This window comes from Pyxicephalus adspersus, chromosome 1 (assembly GCF_032062135.1).
Source record: "Pyxicephalus adspersus chromosome 1, UCB_Pads_2.0, whole genome shotgun sequence".
Lineage (NCBI taxonomy): Eukaryota > Metazoa > Chordata > Amphibia > Anura > Pyxicephalidae > Pyxicephalus > Pyxicephalus adspersus.
The window spans coordinates 68,875,136-68,895,986 of record NC_092858.1 but is presented as its reverse complement, the minus strand read 5'-3'; the positions used below and the strand labels follow the sequence as shown (position 1 = coordinate 68,895,986).

Sequence of the window (20,851 nt, the reverse complement as noted above, 5' to 3'; positions counted from 1 at the left end):
GGGTGCATACAGGGAGAAGGTGGGTCATGCTCTGGCTGTCACCATGCAGGGCCACAGAACATAATATACATACAAATGTCATTTCTATACAGCATGTTATTGCCAGTGACATTGCCTGTGTCCGTTCTATAGAGTCTGAATAAAGCTGGTTGAAGATATATTCTAGGAGGGGGGGCAGGCAGGGCGCTGGTAGGAGGTGCAGACAGAAGGCGGGAGAGACGGCTCCAGTGACACACAGGAAGCGCTGCCTGCAGGGGGACACACACCTCACCGGCCGCTGGGGACACTGCTGTATACAGGGAAGACCTAGGGCTCTCTCCTACATGACCCCAGGCGCACACCGTAACAAACACGGGTGACAGCTTCACAGGAGAGCGGGCTGTGACTCCGGGAATGCTGGACACACACCGGGAGGAAGGTAGGCGCAGAGCAGCCCGACGTGTCACAGCGGTGTATGGAGACATGACAGGGAGACCAGTGTGTATGGAGGGGTCAGGTGACTGCGGTACGTAGAGGCGCCTATCATGCAGCAGAGCGGAGGAGCACGTCTGCCTGGCGGTACTGCGGAGGCGGCCTGGGATGACCCGAGCTGCTCTGTGTTACTGATGGATCAGACAGCACCGCCGGGGGGGGGGCACCCTCTTATCCCCCCCTTCCTCGTATAATGGCTCCTCCCTCTTATCCCGGCCCCTCCCACCCCCTGTGCTGCAGAGATAAACACAATGACAAGTGGCGAGCAGTGATCAGGCCTGGATGTGTCAGCCTGACATCGGCATGCACCGCACGGAACCCCGGGGGTCCCCATTGTACAGCCGGTGATCACTGATCGCCATGGCCGGGTCCCTCTGTGTGTTTTATGTCACACAAACCTGTCATTGCCTCACTTCTTTCATGGGTTTGTGATAATTTCTGTCATTGCCCCTATACAACATTAAATCTTGTTATTGTTTGCTTCATCTGTCCGGCCCCTTAATCCGGGTGTTTTGTGTGTTATTCCCGGGTCCTTTGTATTGTCTGTGGGGTCACATAGATAATTCACAGCCCCTCCCTCCATAGTCACGTGGGAGGTGTGAGTCCATGCAGCACACACAGGGGTAGGTGGGGGTGAGTGGTATTTGGGGGTCCTTCAGACAGTGCAGGCTTATTAATGCTTCCAGGGAGCAGATAGGCGGATTTATCACACCTGATTATAGATTGGAAATATATCTGCTGCAGCATGGCCCCATTGTATAATGTATGCTCCCTACATCTATTATATCCAGTCTGATGTAACATTTTTATCATTGTATAATGTATGCTCTCTACATCTATTATATCCAGTCTGATGTAACATTTTTATCAGTAGTTATAGTGAAAGATGGGATTATAATACATTTCACAATATTATTAATAAGCCCAGTATTATGGTTAGTGTTATGGTAAATGACATGAAATACACCAAATATTATATCTCTGTGTATATATAGTCCATAGTATAAGGAGCTGAATGTCACCAATCAGATATGCAGCATGCAGATTTACTGACAGGGAAGAGAGCTGACTATGCAGCGGTATGACCTCCAAATTCTGCTTCTGCTCATTTACTGACCAATCAGCAGGCTGGGGCTAAAGACAGCACACCAATCAATGTGCAATACATGCCTGTGATGTATAAGGTCCAAAAAAAATCTTATGAACCTGTGAAATTTTACCTAAATCTCTTCTTTTATACAGGTAGAGATGAGTAAAAAAAAATAGAGAAAGTAAGACTACGTATACATGTGCAACAATTGTGGTTGGAAGAGATCTTTCATGATCATTTCCAACGACGAAAGACTGCACCATGCTTGAACGAGTGCTGTACATACAAAGGGGGAAGGGGGGAGAACTTTTATTACGATTGTTTCTCATCCATTGATCCACCAGGATGGACGACAAACGCTGTACGCATGCCAGATTCTAGTCCAATATCGGCCCTGAGGTGATTATCGGATAAGAATCATCTAACGTGTGTACGTAGCCTAAGTGCAGGAAAGAATCTGTTTTACAAAATATATGTTTTTCCAATGTTGTTCTTTTTTTTTTCCTGTAGTACAACATGGAAAACTGCTATGTGATTAGTCACATTAATGATGTTAATTAACAAGGAGAACTGCATTCTGTTAATTCAGAGTTATGAAAGGGGAAAAAGAAATGCTGTCCATTGACAGCTAGCATGTTCATCTATTGTCATACCCAACTTCATATTCACTTTTTGTTGGGTCCCTTTATGGTATTTATTTAGCGCTTGTACTCCAAATCACTTATTGGTTGATAGAATTCTTGTTCCTGTGTGCAGAATTCTAATTCTTTCTAAAAGATCAGTGTTCGCAAATAAAACTGATAATGTGATGCCGTTTAGAAAATGATTTAGAGAGTTCTTTATTAATATATATAAACATTTCTTTCATCAGAAGCTGCACAATGCGTCGAGGAGGGTGGAGGAATCGTGCCAGCAACAGTGATGGCTGGGATGCCTGGGTATGTCTTGTGACAGCATATTGTTGTTTACATTGGCTAAAGCAAAAATACCCATCAATGTTAGATGACTGTCATGGGTGAGGATTTCACGTCTATAGAAGACCCAAACATTTTGGATTGCTTTCTTTTTTGGTGGCATTTAGTCAAGCAGCTTAGAAAACTGGCTGCATTCTCTGTTGTTCCCCTGTGAAATAAGTAGCATCAGTAGTGTTCGTTATCTAAAGTCTATGAACAAATGCTGCCTCATAATCCATTAACATTTCTATTTTCAGAGAAATAAAACTGCCTCTATTATAGGAAGATGTTTAACCTCTCTGGTGGTATTCTTGAGTGTGGTGGAACTGGAATTTTTAAGTCTTACCTGGTCCTCACCTTCCCGCGGCATCCTCAAGTGATTCCTGTCATCTGCTTCCCCTGGTGATTCCGGCCGGGCATCCCCAGGCTACACAGATGCAATACGACATCTGCATTCCCGATGTGTGAACGTTGAGGACGCCACACCAGGGGACGTAGATGCGGGCCAGGCCGTGCAAACTTGCCGCTCTGGGGGGTGGAACCAGGTAGGAAATTTAAAATAAGTATTTTTTAATGTACCACTTTGACATTTAAAAATACTTATTATTCAGACTGCCAGGGAGGTTAGGACTCCGAATTAATTCATACCAATGGGTTTTATTTATAAAACAGGGAATCTGACATTCCCTCAAACAGTACCTAGTGGGAAATCAGTTACTGCCATTGAAACACATAGACCTAGAATATTCTCATCAGGGAATGTTTGAGGAAATGTCTGATTCCCTGTTTCATAAATAGAACCCAATGTGTAATAAACTACATAGGATTGTTTTTGTGGTATGGTAAAATAAATAGAGTTGCTACATGTTGCATTAATACAGGTGTGTAATCACAATGGAGAGTGTAAATGGACCTTAAAGGGAACTAAACTCATCCCTCCTTTTGCCGGCTCTGACGTCCTAACCCAGACCCATTATGGGTTCACATGTGCACAGGAGTTTATACATTCCCAGCATCTTGGTGCAGAATAAATAAAAGATTAAAAATGCAAGTGAATTGGTTTTATTGCAGAAGAGACATAGCTTGTCCCTCCTGCAAAAAAATAGCTGCCTGTTAGTAATGTTTTGTTAATTAGGTTTAATTCCACTCCAAAATAAGGTTTTTGGTAGAGCTGAGATTAAAGTGACTGAAAATCATTTATGAATAACAGTACAAATGTGACTAATTGCCATTTGGTCAGAATGATGACTTGTTTATATTCGCTCTGATTTCCCAGGGAGGATATATGTCAGCTAAGGTGCAGAAATTAGATCAGCAGTTTCGTATAGATGCTCCAGTGCAGCAGCAAAATGAAGGAACATCATCTAACATTTTTAATGGTGTATCTATTTATGTCAATGGTTATACAGGTAAGTTTTTCTTTTATATATTTGTTTTTCATACATAATATACAGGGTAACAGTTAGCAATTGGCATGCTAGAAGGTGTAAATCTGTGAAGCTACTTGCTGCTAATATCCTAACACCAATTTTATTCTTCACTGAGATACATGAAAAATATAGCAGAACACCACACCTATAGATTTATTTTTGTGTGTACATCATTTACATCTTTGTCATTTCCATGCAGAGATTTCATTGTCATCTTTAAGTCCGAACTCCTTTGTATTTTGTGCTAATACTATACATCTGTCTGTCACCTTGTGTACCATGTAAAATGTGAACATGCTGATAATAATTTAAGAGACTTTGCATTGTGAATTTTCATAACAAGCTTTGGGCCATACCTTGGTGTTCAATGTAAAGAAAAATAAATCTACATTTATTAGTGCTTTTCCCTCAAGGCATCCGAGAAACCGACCACATAAGGCAGCATAAATTCTAATGATTTTTATTGATAGACTGCCAATAATGGTCTGTGCCATATGTTTTTGTCTTTGAAATGATATTACTGTAATTCATGCTGGGAGATAAAGCCACAGAATTACCCAGCATGACCTAATGATGTAATTTAAGACCTTGACTGGAACCTTTTTTTGGAAGGTCCCTGTGCAATCTATTCAAAAATGTAGATGAGAAAATGAAAAAGAGTGAGAACCATTAATTGTGTTATTGTAAACTATACAAGAGCGACTGCTGTACAGGGCCCTATCAAAACTGGGGGACCTTGCAGCTACCCTGCAAAGTCTTTGCGTGGTTCTCCCTTACTGCCAGGCTGAATATTATTACACAACAGCTCAGTCCATGTGCTTGGTGCAGAGAGCATGAATGAATTTTGGCAATCTGCCAGCTTTGCCCCAGTGCTGAGATGTATACTTTTATATATTTTCCTAATGTATCTTTCTCCTTCATAACCTCTGAGCAGAACTGACAGGCTTGCAGGGTCACTGAAACTCTTTGTTGCCCACAGGGTGTACCAGGGTGTAGGTTTTCTGTACAGGGGCAGGCTCAGACCTGTTCCAGGAGAAAGCACAACCCTGTACACACCTAGCAGCTGGCACCTTGCCAGCCACTCAGCGCTTGCAGATTTGACCACAGACAGCCACCCATGACCACCCCACATTCTATTGGGTTGCTGCAGGGATACATAGTATATCCTCAAAGACAGCAGTTCATTGGTGTGAGGAAGTGCATTGCAATCTCAATGCTAGTCTAAACAGTCTGGCTTTTAGTTTACATTAAAGGTTTTAGGCAGTTAAATGGGTAACATTGCAACAAACAGTTCAGTTTTCTGTCTCTTTTGAATTTTTGTAAGCCTTTTTTTTTTCTTAACCATTTTAATTAAAAAAAAAAACAAAACAAAATGCTTTGTTAGGCTATTGCAATTAGTTACAGACACCTGGAAAATCCTTGCAGTTACCACCTGTTGTCATTCCTGGGCACCTAGTGGTTGCCAGCAAGCACTTAGGACTGACAATGCCAGAGTTTTTGTCACCTCTAATGTAATAATTCAGGCTTAGTTTATATTACAAAAATTACACTATTACACCCGTAGAAGTAATTACACACTTTACAAAATATGGGACACTAGGAAGTGGATTCACAACACGGGCACTGGACATTTAGGACATAATACAGAGACAATGGGAAAATGGGATGTACTAATGGAGAAGGCATTATAAAGTTGAAACAAGGGGAGTTAGGAAGCTGACAAAATTAGAGGGGCTTACTGGGCACCTTTGGTCAAAAGAACTGGGAGCAGGTAACATTTGTTGTGTGTTGCCCTGCTTACTTTTTGACCTCCCAAGTACAGCTTCCCCCCACCTAACTTATAAAGTTCTGAAGAGTACACTAGCTGCAAAAGTTCCAACTAGTAAAGCAAGCAGCTGGAGGAGGCTGGGTAGGTGCTGTTCTGCTGTTCCTATTGATGGTGTTCAAACAGATATTTCTACATACTATACCTGTCAATCACAGATTAGGTTTGGCTCAGTTGTTTCTGGAGACAAGGTTGGCTGAGCTCTACTGTACCTCCCAGTTTTACTATTGTAACATCAAATTGAAATTTGGATTACTCAAATTATCTATCCAAGGTCAGAATAGCTCAGATCCGAGTCAAAATCAACTCTGATCAGAAATACACGACCACCAATAGTTGGAACTTTAAATGTGCTAAAAAAAAAAAAAAAAGACTGATGCTTTACAAATATCTTTTTATTCACAACTTACAAAGGTGCATTTGTTGGCAGTGTGCTACAAGCCAGCTGTAAGCTCCTTCAGGTTTTCATTCACAATTTCCAGGATATCTGAACTCCCTGCTATGTGTATTCCTCATCAAGCACAGGGTTCCTTGGCAACATTCACACTAGCACATCCTGTTTTACTCAAATAACCTTTGTAATCAATGTGATGCTTATAAATCAGATCCAGCTGCAATACAAACAAAACTACATAATCTTTCAATGTTTTAGAAATATTATATAGTAAATATTGCATGGTTTATCAATGTGCAATTGTAGTAGTAATGATGGCATTTAGAAAATGGCATTAGAAATTAGTGATGTCAGTAGAGCCTGAAGAGCCTTGGTACTATTCTCATCTTCTTATGCTTTGCTGGGATGAAAAGCATGAACATTGGGTATATAATGGCTCTATAAATCTCTGTATGCAGACTCCCGTTCTTGTTTGTGGGGTCTTTATCATGTGTCTGTCCAGGTGCCTTGGCAGCATTAATATCAGCATATATTTCAGCAGGTTCACAGAGCAGAAGCTAGCCTTGCTGCTGTAAAGGCGTTTGTTCTCTGATCACTGCAGAAAATTAACCCGTTTATTATTTTTTGTTTTTTTTTGTTTTTTGTTTTTTTGTGTAGATCCTACTGCAGATCAGCTGCGCCATTTAATGATGCTCCATGGAGGCCAATTTCATGTTTATTATTCTCGTTCTAAAACAACACACATTATTGCCACAAATCTTCCAAACAGCAAAATTAAAGAGCTAAAAGATGAGAAGGTTGTCCGTCCTGAGTGGATTACAGATAGGTACTTCCATTTCGACTTCTCTATTTTCTATTTATGTTGTGGTTTTTTTTCTATTGTTTTACAAATAAACAAATCATTTTACAAATAAACATGATTTTCAGAAAATCTGAGAAATGAAAGCAGTTCACTGAGAAAATCCATCATGTTTTCTTTCTTAATATTATTAATATTGATATTATTACACAGTATTTATATAGCGCTAACATATTACGCAGCTCTGTTCAAAGTCCATAGTCATTTCACTAGCTGTCCCTCAAAGGAGCTCACAATCTAATGTCACTACCGTGCTCATATGTCTTAAAACTGCATCTTAACTGGTCTCCTAATGTAATCCACATTTTAAATAATGGATGTCGTTTTCTGTAAAAAAAAAAATCTTCTATGGTTATTGTTTACTTTAGTACCTCAGGCTGGCAGTGTACTTTCATTGCTTTACTATTACTATTAGTTATTGGGGAAAGTTCAGGAAAGAACCTTGGTTTGAGCCCTCTTGTCAATCTTGATCACATGATGGTGGTGTGAACATCATACTCCAAGCTCCCTTATCACTTGTAATCATTGCTCCTGATTTTCAGCATCACACTAATGTGTGCAGTGCTGGCACATACACAGCATTATTATGATTATATGACTGACAAATTGGCTGAGGTACAAAATAATTAGGTAATCTGATGAAGATATTCTTGTTCACAGTGAAGGTATTCTAGCAAGATAGATTTATCACTTCACAGGACATGTTATTTGATCTCTACTCCAGGAAATTGAAATATTTTAGAGGAAAATATTTACAAGAACACTGTTCTAGTACATTAATAAATTGATTTATACACAATATGTTGTTGACCAATTGGAAAAGCACTGATATTGTTTTATATTCTCTGTTTATACAGCATAAAAGCTGGGCGCCTTCTTTCCTATGTACCCTATCAGCTTTACACAAAGCAGTCTAGTGTTCAGAAAGGCCTGAACTTCACATTTAAATGCAGGACAGACAATTCACTCTTGGGGTCCAGAAATGGCACTCGGGATTTCAACCATAAAGTGTGAGTGTTTTCAACAACTGCATGGCCTGATTTTTAAAAGCATTTGTATGCTATGAATTAATGTTTGTATTTAGTTTAGCCACTAAAAAGTTTTTGTTAAATGAATATTAAGGCAAGTTTTCGTTGTGTTTTTATGTACTGCACAATGTTTTTTGCCTATTTAAACATCGTGAATAATGTAATATTTTTAGGATACACATACTTTGTCACATGACTGTATGTAATGACAGTGTGTAATATATGCTTGCCAAATTGTTGCAGTGTGTTATTAAAGAATATTAAAACAGGTAAAAATTCTAATCTGTACACTTTGTGATTTTTAATTCATTGATGTTTTGATCTATTTTTAGAAATTATTCAACAGACAAGGCTGATCTAGGTAATGGAGTGGATGAGTTGGAAGAAGAAGATGAAGAAAATTTTGGACAGGAAAAAGAAGATATTGATCTTTGGGATCAAGAGGAAAAAGTGTGTGATTACCAGGTTAATGGAATACAGAACCACAAAGGCAACATGGCAGTGTTCAACGGACATAGCTGTAGCCTTAATGGTGCCTTAAAGTCACTGGATTTTTCAGTGCAATCAAGTAACTCAAATAGACTTCACTCATTGCAGCAGCAGGAAAAGCCCAGCACAGGCACTACAGACTGCACTTTAGAGCAGTTACAACCAAACAATGGACACCCAAGTGTTCCATGTGACCCTCACAGAACTGCGTTAAATTCAGCCTCACCCTCATATTTGCACAATAATAATAAACTCAATGGTGCTCACCACTCTCTCCAGGGGCCTTCAAGCACAAAAAGCACTGCCATGCATTTGCCTACCAAGGCGGCCTCTCCACAGCTGCCTAAAACAGCTGACTCTAATTTTATTTCAGACTTTTATTCTCATTCTCGACTTCATCACATAGCGACGTGGAAGTGTGAATTCACAGAATTTGTCCGTGATCTGCAGTCACAGAGTAATGGCATTTTCCCTGGTCGGGAGAGATTAAAAAAGATGAAAACTGGTATGTATACATTGTGAAGAAAAGTCTGATATGCTACATTTGGATTTAAAAATGTTATGTTATATGTATGTAAAATCTTACAAACCTCCCAAAAATTTCTTATCCTCACAGCTCCCTTCAATGTTTGGATAGGTTTTTTGTAAGGTAAGCTAACTACATACAAAAGCTAACGGAATATTTTTCTTCTCTGTCTTGGGGTGCTGGTGGCACATCAAGAATTCTTTATTGCCATATGGCTTCATAAGCAAAAGGATTCCACCCGAAAAACAAAGTACACCAAGTAGAACTTGTTGTATTATTTTTAATCTTTTACTGCCTAGTCAGTTTATTCAAATTTTACACATCTGGCCAGCACTAGGTCCCAAGTTTGAATCTCGACTAGGACATTCTCTGCAGTTTGCAGGTTCTCCCTGTGTTTGCGTTGGTTTCCTCCAGGTACTCTGGTTTCCTCCCACATTGCAAAAACATGCAGTTGGGTTAATTAGTTTCCCCTAAAAATTGACCTTAACAGACATTAATAAATGATTATGGTAGGGACATTAAATTGTGAGCCCCTTTAAAGGACAGCTAGTGACATGACTGTGGACCTTGTAAAGTGCTGCGTAATATGTTGGCGCTATATAAATACTTTGTAATAATAGGTTGTGAGCCTCTGTGAAATTCTGTAAAAAAAAGTGGAGACCCTACTAAAATCCCAGATACAGATTGCCTTGATCAACTTGTTTTTAAGCCTTTGATTATCCCACCTTAATAGTTAGTGCATGAGAAAGGAGAAAGGGTGGGTAACTATTAAAGGTCTAATTCTACCTTTGGATCTATGACAAACCAGGATTTCCAGCCTCTGAGAAGAATGACAGAATGTCATTGATTGTGCATCCAGTGAGTTGCAATAGGTCCTAGCATGATAGGGAAAGAACAGTTTTCTGCTGTTCCCAGACATCTGTGATCATCCTTACCCCATAGCTTCTGCTCATTTCAGTGGCTTATTCTGGTGCCATTGTTCTCAGAAATTAATATGCCTGCCTTTCATAAATTGCATCAGTATAGATACACTATCAAAGTAAATCGTTTTACAAAGCCAACTCCTATATTAAAGGTGTAGGTTTTCCTTGGGTTATTCAAAAATTAAGTGAATATCCGCACGGGAAGGCAAGAAAAGTTACTGAATTTTTCATTTATACCATCTATCTTGGGTTGGGTTAGAACAAGTTGTTTTTAAAGGGATTACACATAGAAGGTCAAGGAGCCGACCTAAGAATTTGCCATATTGACAGTGAGTCAGTTATTAAATGGATCTCACAGTAATACTCTGTTCTTGTATTCTGGGTATATAAGAAATACTTTTAAATGGAGATTTGTAATTATGTCAAAGCAACATACATACACTATAAAATAGTCAAATTGGAGTCTCTATCTTCTATCTATTTGTCTATCACTGTAATCTAGACTTTAAAGGGTCTAAAGCTGCGTACACACTTCCAATTTTTGTCGTTGGAAAGGATCTTTCACGATCCTTTCCAACGACAAGGGAGTGCACGATGCATGAACGGTGCTGTACATACAGCACCGTTCATGCTCTATGGAGTGGGGAGGGGGGAGAGCGACGGAGCGGCACCCTGCTGCGCGCTCTCCCCTTCCCTTTCATTAGGATCGGCTGTCGTCCATCGTCCGTGGATCCGGCAGGTCGGTCGTCCGGACGATGGACGACACCGACTGTACACATGCCAGATTTTCGCCCGATAATTGGCCGATGCCGATTATCGGGCGATAAAAATCTGACGTGTGTACGTAGCTTTAAAGAAAGTGGTGGTGTGTGGTTGCATGGAACTCTGTGTCATAATTACTTCCATTGGACTGGATAAAACAAGATGTTTTTGGGTGGGGGGCAGCGGATCCATTTTGTCAGATTATAAAAGGTGTGAAATTACCTTAAATATACTGACATTTGTTCGCTATGCAGTGCAGATGTATTTTTGTAGGCATTGGACCACTAGTATATGAAGAGCTAATGTGTTTTTGGAATGTAACAGAGGTTTTTTGAAAAGGACTTATAAAAAGTAAATACATGATATGATGTAACCAGTTCTACCAGTTTTTCTTTGTTTTGTTTTATTTTAAAATGGACTGTAAAATAATAGAATATGACAAATGTATTTAGATGTTTCTAAAAAGTTTACATTTTGTTTTATATTTTTTGTATTTGGAATTTTGTTACTGCCTTTGGTAATATTCTTTTTCTGATGAATACATTTCCAAATGTATCCTGTATTTCTTCACTGAATTTGTAATAATTCATTTTGATTCTTCAGTATATTACTAACTCTGGGGCCTGTGTGTGAAAGGTCTGCTTTATAAATGTTTAAAGAGCTGTGAAATAAATGTACCTGTTACCAATACCTTTCTCTGCTTTTTCATTAGGTGCATGTGGTTCTGGCCCTCCAAAGTGTCAGAACTGCATTATTCATGTGGATATGGATTGCTTCTTTGTGTCGGTTGGCATACGTCATCGACCAGATTTGAAAGGTAAATTTGACAGGGCTACAAATCATTGTTTCTGTTTAAATGCATGTCACCCAGCCCAGGTCACCTCTGCCAGTACACATTCCTGCTCCATAGTTGGCTTCATGGCTAAACCTTTCCATCATTTTTTTGTAAAAGTGTTTTTACTGCACTTGGAGGTTCTGTTAGTGGAATTGTTCCACTTCCTATGTTTGCGTCCTGGTAGGAAAATCTCTCTATTGTAGTACTAAATATCTGTAAAACCTGACTGGCTTGTAGCCTTTACCTATTCTATCCCAAATTCCCTTCTGTGTAGACTGTCAGTAAAGTACACACTAAAAGTTTTTTTAAACCCCAAACAAAAATCCTGTAGACTCACTCACTGTTAATTAGGTATGTTTTGTTCCATTAGACATATCTGCATTTTTTTTAGCAGATTAACAATCTGTCAGATTCTGCCAGAAGACTTCAGTTCTAGTCTGCTTAGACTTGTAGCACTATTGTAGCTGCTGTAATGTGCTTTCTCTCTGTAGGGGCTACACATTGTTACTGCAATGCCTGATCCTAATTTCAACATAAGTTCCACTTTAACCACAGCAAAGCCAAAGAAAAGGTGCCTGTAAAACCCAAAGGTTAAAGTGCCTAAGTGGACTAGAAAATAGGCAAACTATTCACATGTTTTATCTGATTTTCCTTTTATGATTGATTTAATTTAAGCTTGCAGTGCTGTGGATTTTTCTAAATATTTTGTCTAGAAGTCATTTTCAACATGGTGATCCATGCTATGATTATGGTGCAAGTCACATGAATCCCAGTACAGTGAACTTCAGCTGGTACTGCAACCTTGAGAGGAAGAAATGTTCTTTTAAACGTTGCTGTGTACACTGAAGATTTATAGAGAATAGGAAAAACGCTCCAATTAGCAGACACAGAGGTTCCAGTTTGCTTACAGTAGTCCTCCAGAGCTGGTGACCTTTGCTAGCATTCCCTTCAATAAGTACTAAATGTATGTCCAGGGCTAGGTACAGAACTGTGTTTTGCAACAGACTGTGAACAATATTTCCACTGGAGAGCTGAAAGTAAGCTATTAATAAAGAAGACGCATGACTTCTGTAAGTGATGTATTATAATTTTGTAAATACGCTGGTTTTCTTTATATCTGGTATTTTATATGCATTTCTTGGAGTAATGGCTGATGGCCCGAAACCATTCAAGACATGGTGGCCACCTAAACTGATTAGCTCTTTGTGCATATTGATAGCATTGCTACAATGTTGTGTCTGGTAACCAAATGTTTTTTCTTTTGTCATAAAAAAAATACTACATTGAAAATGTATACATAATATGCAGCTCAACGTTTTACCAGTTATCCCTCAATTACAAAAGTAATTTGAATTCATACACATTTTTATGAATAATATTTGCTAAAAAGCATAGCAAGCTGAAGCCCAGTTTTCAGCATTTTTAAAGGCTCTGCTTGACTGTACTGTGCCTTACTTAGGGTATTGTGCAGAATACTAATCTTCTCAGCAGTCATTACCAATGGTCACATGATTGCAGATAAGAGATTTATGACCTAACTTTGCTATGTCATATGCCAGAGTGAAAGAGCAAGCCTGCTGCAGATCTTTTTTTTTTTCCATCCAACAAAATCAAAAATGCAAGGTCTAGTAGATAAAAAAATAATGACATATGACATTTTGCTTTGAATCGTTTTTGTTAGACCGATTACTTGATCTGTAAATGATATAGAAGTGATGAATTGGTGCAACAAGGTGAATATAAAAAAACGATTTTAGTTTTTTTTTTTTGGTGGTTATCCGATATTAATATTTTGTAGTATGTTGAAATTATATGGTTATTATTTTGACTTACTTGTTTTCATTTATTTGAGAATTTCAGGCATAGGTTGTTGCAAATTGACCATATATTGAGTTGTGAGAAAAAGTACACCCCATTTCCCTCACCCTTGGATTTAAAACAAACAACAGATTCCATTTATTTACAAAAATCAAGCCAAAATAGAAAATCCATATATGGCGGTACAAGCTAAATAGCTTGTGGAACCACCTTTTGTTGTAATAACTTGAAGTATATGTTTTTGTATGACTATCAGTCTCTCCCATCATTGAACCTGATTTATTAAAGCTCTCCAAGGCTGGAGAGGATCCACTTTCATCAGTGAAGCTGGGTGATCCAGCATACCTGGAATGGATTTGGTCCAGGATTCAAGTCATTTGCTAGCAGGTTTGCTGGATCACTCAGGTTCAGTGAAGAAAGTATATCCTTTCCAACGTTGGAGAGAATTATTCGGGCCCAGTGTGTGGAATTTTTGGCTGGGTTATCGCAACACATTGATTCTTTTTTTTTTTTTTCGTGCCATTGTATTTTTGCTGGTGTGCTTGGAATCATTGACCTGTTGCATGATGCAGTTTTGGCTGAGCTTTAGCGGTAGCACAGATGTTCTCACATGTGACTCCACAATACTTGTGTATACAGAGGAGTTTATGGTCAACTAAATGACTGAAAGGTGTCTAGGTCCCATGACTGGAAAACAGGCCCAAAGCATCCACTCCACTGTGCTTGGCAGGTGGTCTGAGGTGTTTGTTCTTCTCTGCAGTGTTCTAACTCTCACCTGAACATGACACTGTTCATTATGGACAAACATCTCCACTGCAGACTCATTTGTCCAAAGGACATTGTTGCAGAAGTCTGGGGACTTGCCTACATAACTTGCAAACCTAAGCCATGCTGTCATATTTTAAAGGAATAATTTTTTTTCCTGAAAACCCTTTCAAACAAGCCATATTTGTTCAGTTTTGTTCTAATTGTACGGTTATGAACTAACATTTAAAATACCAAACAAGGCCTGTAGATTCTGCAATGTAGCTCTTGTGTGTTTGCAGTCTCTATGAACATTGTGCCATCTAACCTTGACTGAATTGTTGGGACGTCAATTCCTGGGAAGGCTGGGAATGGTGGTCTATGTTATTGTTCATCTGAGGTTGTATTTACCTAATTTTAAGATTTACTGATTAATATTATTGCTAATATGCAAAACATTGGATTTGAAAAAGCACGTTTATTCTTTTTTTTCATGATCATACATGAATAAATGTAGTTGCTTCCGTCCTTTGATCATTATGGTAAATACATAGTATAGCTGGACTGGATTTTTCTCAGATGCACAATAATTCACTTTTGGAAAAAACCTCTATCTTCAGTAATATTCTGTGTCTGTATTTTATAGAAATCAGACACACCCCTCCAAATGTACAACAAAATCTGTAATGTACAAATGATTAGTATGAGTCTTTTTTTGTATTTCCCTGAAGGAAGACCAGTTGCTGTTACAAGTAATAGAGGAAGTGCAAAAGTGCCTTCCCGTGAAGGTGCTAATCACCAGTTGGAGATGGAGTACTATCAGAATAGGATATTGAAAAGCAAAACAGAAAAAGGTATGGTTATTTACTTTTCATGCTCCGTTGTGTTATTTATAGCATTTTCTTGAAGTAATGTCAACTGCTTTACTTCCTGCAGAGTTCCTTGCTGCACCTCCTAGCTAGCTTTAGGGCCTTCTCTTCGAACCTCATTAAAAAAAAAAAAAAAAAAAAATTAAATTTGTCCAAACAAGGGTACAATAATAGAATAAACTTTTGGATTTATTTAGATTTATTTTTTAAAAACTTTACCACTGCAATTAATGTTTTATAAGCAGATTACAATGTAATCTGCTTTTAAATTTCCCGCCAAGCCACAGCTCCCTGGCGTACCGATGCTTCAAGCATCACATCGATCGAGCCCGGGGATGTGATGCAGAAGGCGGCCAGGGATCGCCAAGGATGCTGCTGGATCAAGGGGAGCCGATAGGAGTTTTTTTTTCCTACCCCGTGTGTGGCTCGGGGTTACCGCTTTTGGCATGTATAATTACCCCTGAGCCACACCTGGGAATACCGCGAAGGCAGTTAATGAAAACTTGCAATGAGAGAAATAAAAGAGCTACCATTGCTGACCTTTTCTTATCTTGGCTTGGAAAAGGCATACAAATTGGAAATTTAGGATAATATCAGACTTCTAATTTGTATAATTGTTCTATGCCTGTGTCACAGAAAGTATTCTGAAGGAATTTCAGGAATCCTGTTTTTTCCTAAATTAAAAGTATTTTGGTTTGTAATTCCTGTGTAGGATGTTGGCTTCAATTTGGCAGCTTGAGGACTGGGTGGTGTCATAGGTTGCTACATTTATGTGTTTATTACAGAAGCAGACTGTTCATTATTTGATTAGGAAAAAACATGATTTTAAATTTCTAAAAATTGATAATTACCCTGATCTTTTTGTAAATACACAAGAGCAATCTGCAGAGAGCAATGTGGACTGTGATCTACAAAACGGCCTGGACCAGGGTAGTTGTAAACGGGACAATCCAATCCCTGTGCAGAAGAATGATATGGACCTGGATACCTCACAGCTGTCATTGGCAGAAATTGCATCATGCAGTTATGAAGCAAGGTAAAGCCAGATGTCATTTACTGTATGATATATACTGATTACAGTGATACCCAATATGTGAACTTTGTCTAAAGTCCTTTCCTACATGTATAAATCTTAGAACAACACTTGTTACTAATCAAGTAAAAATAGGGCCAACACATATAATTAAACACCTCAGGGAATAAGGAGGGCTGTGTTAGGGAATTGACTCTTCTGGAGTAGTCGCATTTTCTAGCAATTTTGAAGGCACATAGGCTTTTTAAAAAATATGTAAAAGTTGTTAAAAAGGGTTTCTACAAATTGTTGTCTAAATGATTTTATTGATTCTATTTTATTCTCAAAGACATGCTCTGTCATTTTACTACAGTGAGGAGCTTCATAAACTTAATTAATTTTGGGACACTACCTGCATGATGTTTCTGTGTTCTTGCCTTATATGCTTGGCTTTATGTTTATGTATCAGTTTCAATTCAAGCAATATTCTACCAGTTTTGTGCATCTATGAATCATCAGCTTTTGTCCTTGTTTTCCAGACAGGCTGGCGTGAGAAATGGAATGATGTTTGGAAAAGCTAAGCAGCTTTGTCCTGATTTGCAAGTTGTCCCATATGATTTTGATGCATACAAAGAAGTTTCCATGACCTTGTATAGAACATTGGCAAGGTAAAAATTCTTTGAAATTGTAATTCCTCTTACAATTTTATTAATACTCAGTACATTACTTTTGTTTCTTGTGTTGCCTTTTTTTAGGGGTCTGTAAAATTTTAATTAAACTAAAAGAAACATTTTTTAGGATTTCCCCATAAGGGATTTTAAGGTATTGACTTGAAAACAATTTTCAATAAAACATTACACTTTTATTATTGTCCATGTTAAATGAGGCATGTATTCATATATACATATGTTCCTAAAATTAAATATACATATTAATAAATCTTTTTTGTTTTAAAGGTTAACAATATTGTTTCACAACACATTTATTTTGACCTTACTGAAATTCATTTTGACACGTAATATACCGGTATTTACATTTAACAATCATATAGGTTTTACAGTATCATGGGGGTTTATATGGTTTTAATCCTTATTTAGTTTTGTAAAAAAATAAATAAATAAATATATATATATATATATTTTTTTTTTTTGTTTTGTTTTTTTCTCAGTGAGAATTATCAAAGCTTATTGGGAGTGGATTGATAGTGAGGACAAGCACTATTACTGACAGCGAGGCAGAGATCAACCACTTACATTGTCAGCTGCTAGCTGTCAAAGTGTAACATTTTTTCTGACAGGGCATTTTGCAAGGGGAATATTAACATACGCATTGCATATTGGAAGTGTTATACGTTCTCATTCACTATTTTAAGGAGCTGTAAAGCTGTGTGTTATCACCTGTTAGGATCCAATATCACTGGATATATGGATTCAGTCACTGCCTGGTACCAAAAGCAATGTTAGGCTCTATACCTACATTGGATTTCTGTCACTGGAATTGTTTTTTCATAATCATTTACAATGATAGGAGAATGTACAAGTGCTGTAAACACTTTTCCATTGGAAAAAACAGAGGATGTCCCTACTCAGTTAATCAAATTTGTCCTTGTGGATCAATGAACAACTATATTGGGGACCATTGTACCATTGAGACATTGTTTATCTTGGGAGACAATAATCTAGTGTATTAATGTAGCTTTAATTGTAAAGTAAGCACGTCACTGTGTGTTGCTAAAATGTGCTCTGCCCCAAAACTAACATTGCTTTCACAAGTTTTGTAGTGGGACTGTCTACAATTACCAAGCCAACACTCATCTTTATGAAGAATTATTTTCCCATTCATACCATTACACTGTGATTGTTTGTTAAATAGAGGTCAGGATATTAGATTGTAAGATTTTCTAGATTAGAGACTCAAGTAAGTAGTTTCATTTCCCTATACCAGTATAGGTATGTTGACTGTATGTAACTGAATATTTTCTAAAAATCTACATTACACCTTGTTCTTCATACCATCTTTCTTTGTGATTTGATCCATTAGTTACACTCATGACATTGAAGCAGCGAGCTGTGATGAAGCCCTTGTTGATATCACAGAAATCATTGCAGAGACGAAACTCACCCCTGATGAAGTTGCTAGTGCTATTCGTGCCGAAATTAAAGAGAAAACTTTGTGTTCAGCTTCTGTTGGAATGGGTTTGTATTATTATTATTTTCTTTTGTAAACCAAGCTGGTCATAGACCTCAAAAAATTGTGTTGACGCCTGATCTACTGATTTCTGGAAATCTGCTGTGGCAGCTGCCGCTATGAACAAGAACTCCTGGGTTGGATGAGCATTTCTGTTTAGGTAAAGGTGAGGGGACAGCCAGGCACTATCCTGGTAACTGCTTAGTTGTGGGAGGCAATAGCAATCAGACAAGTTTTTTTTTTACCATAATCGCCCCATATTTTCCACATGATAAAAATCAGGTGGACTATATAAAGCTGACCAATACATGTAGTAGTCAGGCCATCTTTTTTTTCCCATATAGGTGTAGTATGTTCACGTGGGAGCAACTAATTGCGTTTTTTCTCTCCAGGATCAAACATTCTTCTGGCTAGGATGGCCACTAGGAAGGCTAAACCTGATGGACAGTATCACTTAAAACCCGACCAAGTAGATGATTTTATTAGAGGTCAATTGGTCACAAGTTTACCAGGTAATTGTCACTTTGTTTTTCAGTTAAGTTTTCATATGTTCTGTTCTCCCCCTAAAATTAAAAACTGCTTTGTTAGCCATTAAGGCCTCAGTGTGCATTTTGGAGTTTCACATACAGTCTAGATTGAATATCTGCTGTGTGCCGAAAAAACTAACTTCTAATATGTCACCTTGCTTTTAATATTTATCTTTGAATTGAAATGAATATGTTTTCATGATATTGGGTTTACTAGTTATGTGATTTGTAATGTTGAGTCTTAATAATAGTAATTTTCCGAACGCCTGGCATTGCAGTAGTTATGAATGTGATTTGTGAAAAGATTTTGATCAAGACTGTGCAGTGATCTCTAGATTGCAGTCTTGGTTACATTTGGAGGAGGATTTATGTTTGCTACAGGAACAAATCTAGTTGATTACATTAAATTTAGTAGAAAATATTAATGCTCAAGCAGTACATTCATGTAATATTTATTAAATTAATGGTTGTTTACCATTACGGTTACGTACTACATTTATATGGGTGACAGACCATCACATCTATACTAGCTTATATCCCATTCCAAAAGTACAGACATTAATTTGAACTTAGCCCCCATCCCGTGTGCTGAAACAGATTCCACTGTTCTGGACAGGCTTGCCAGAAGATTTTAGAATAATTCTGTAGGGATTTATGCCAAAAGAGCATTTGTAGGGTCATTTAAAGATGTTGGGAAAATGGGCGGGGGTCTTTACTAGTATTTTGGTGTGCTGATATTTCCTTAATTCACAAATTCCTACTTTAATATGATTGTATTTTGGCACTATCCACCAATTCATTACAGCACTCTGCATAAACTTTTAAATTTTTAGCAAGCCTGCAAAATGTGTAACGATTACAAAAAAAACTTGTCAGCAGATGTTGAAAGACCTGGCTCATTCAGGACCTTAAAGATCTATAGTTGTCTAAAACAGGGGTCCGACAGCTGGACCGTGAAAGCACAAAGACCAGCTGCTGTACACCGGTACACCAGAGCCGTGGACCATGTCTCCCGTATACATTGCAGGCTCAGGATGGTGGGCGGGTTGTGTCTCGAAACTTGGGATGGGAGAATGGGTGGGTCCTGGCATCTTGACGTCACTCTGGAGAAAGTTTCTTCTAATTCTGTCCGTATTTCAACGCAAAAAGCATTACTTTTTTTGTGCATGAAAATATTTCATAGGTATAACTCACTGAAATATGTCCAATATTTATTACATTTATTAATAAACTTTAAATAAAAAAAAACACACAAATCTGTTAAAAAATAGTGATACATGTAATATAACTGTATAGTGGCATATATAATATATAAAATATAATTATATATATATATATATATATATATATATATATATATATTATATCGAGATTTCTTTGTATTGGACTCAATACAGCTATTTTGTATTGAATCTAATACAAAATTATTTAAATTTCCTGCTGCTCCTCCCCCCGGCTCTGACGCATTTAACAAGGTAAGTGGTTTTTTAAATCTTTTTAGCGACCCCGAGTGTGACTCACTTCCGTGTCACACTCCACCCCGTGTCACACTCGGGATTACCACTGGGGGGGATTAGAGATTAACGCTACTAATAAATATATTTCCTTTACCTCCTAAATCATTACATCTAGGAGTTGGTCGGTCTATGGAATCTAAATTGGCATCAATAAATGTGAAGACTTGTGGTGATCTTCAGAATCTTTCAATGTCTAAACTTCAGAAAGAATTTGGGCCTAAAACAGGTCAGATGTTGTATCGATTCTGCAGAGGATTAGATGATCGACCTATTAGAAGGGAAAAGGAAAGAAAATCTGTTTCTGCTGAGATCAACTATGGAATCCGTTTCACCCAGGTACATGCAACTTATAATTCAAAAGCCAGGTCTTCCTAGTGACCGAGATACTTTAAAGAAGTTTTCTATAGACCTTTTTCTTGCAGGTATTAGGGATTGCTAACAAAAAATGTATTTAATGTGGTAGCAGTTTTACATGCAGTTTTACATTTTTTGACCTTTCCTAATTGTGTATCATTCCTTGTCTCTTTTTCCTGTGGTTTCCTTTTTTTTCTTTTTTTTTTCCTGCTTTGTACCATGGGATGGAGGCATGGTT

General features: G+C 37.9%; 1 protein-coding gene across 3 annotated transcripts in view; it reads left to right on the top strand.

Moving 5' to 3' along the window:
• Positions 1-205: 205 nt before the first annotated feature.
• REV1 (REV1 DNA directed polymerase) overlaps positions 206-20,851 on the top strand; it is a 35,126-nt gene continuing 14,480 nt past the window's right edge. The window contains exons 1-13 of one of the 3 annotated variants that reach the window (XM_072413336.1): positions 206-418; positions 2,433-2,499; positions 3,791-3,923; positions 6,821-6,989; positions 7,880-8,032; positions 8,383-9,044; positions 11,463-11,567; positions 14,879-15,001; positions 15,893-16,052; positions 16,568-16,696; positions 18,069-18,223; positions 18,608-18,727; positions 20,375-20,595. In XM_072413336.1, coding sequence (XP_072269437.1) covers positions 2,443-2,499; positions 3,791-3,923; positions 6,821-6,989; positions 7,880-8,032; positions 8,383-9,044; positions 11,463-11,567; positions 14,879-15,001; positions 15,893-16,052; positions 16,568-16,696; positions 18,069-18,223; positions 18,608-18,727; positions 20,375-20,595 — 2,187 coding nt within the window. In that variant the 5' untranslated portion in view covers positions 206-418; positions 2,433-2,442. Of the gene's footprint in view, positions 419-711; positions 896-2,432; positions 2,500-3,790; positions 3,924-6,820; positions 6,990-7,879; positions 8,033-8,382; positions 9,045-11,462; positions 11,568-14,878; positions 15,002-15,892; positions 16,053-16,567; positions 16,697-18,068; positions 18,224-18,607; positions 18,728-20,374; positions 20,596-20,851 lie in introns of those variants that run through there. The other 2 variants (XM_072413339.1, XM_072413342.1) reach the window with 2 other exon arrangements.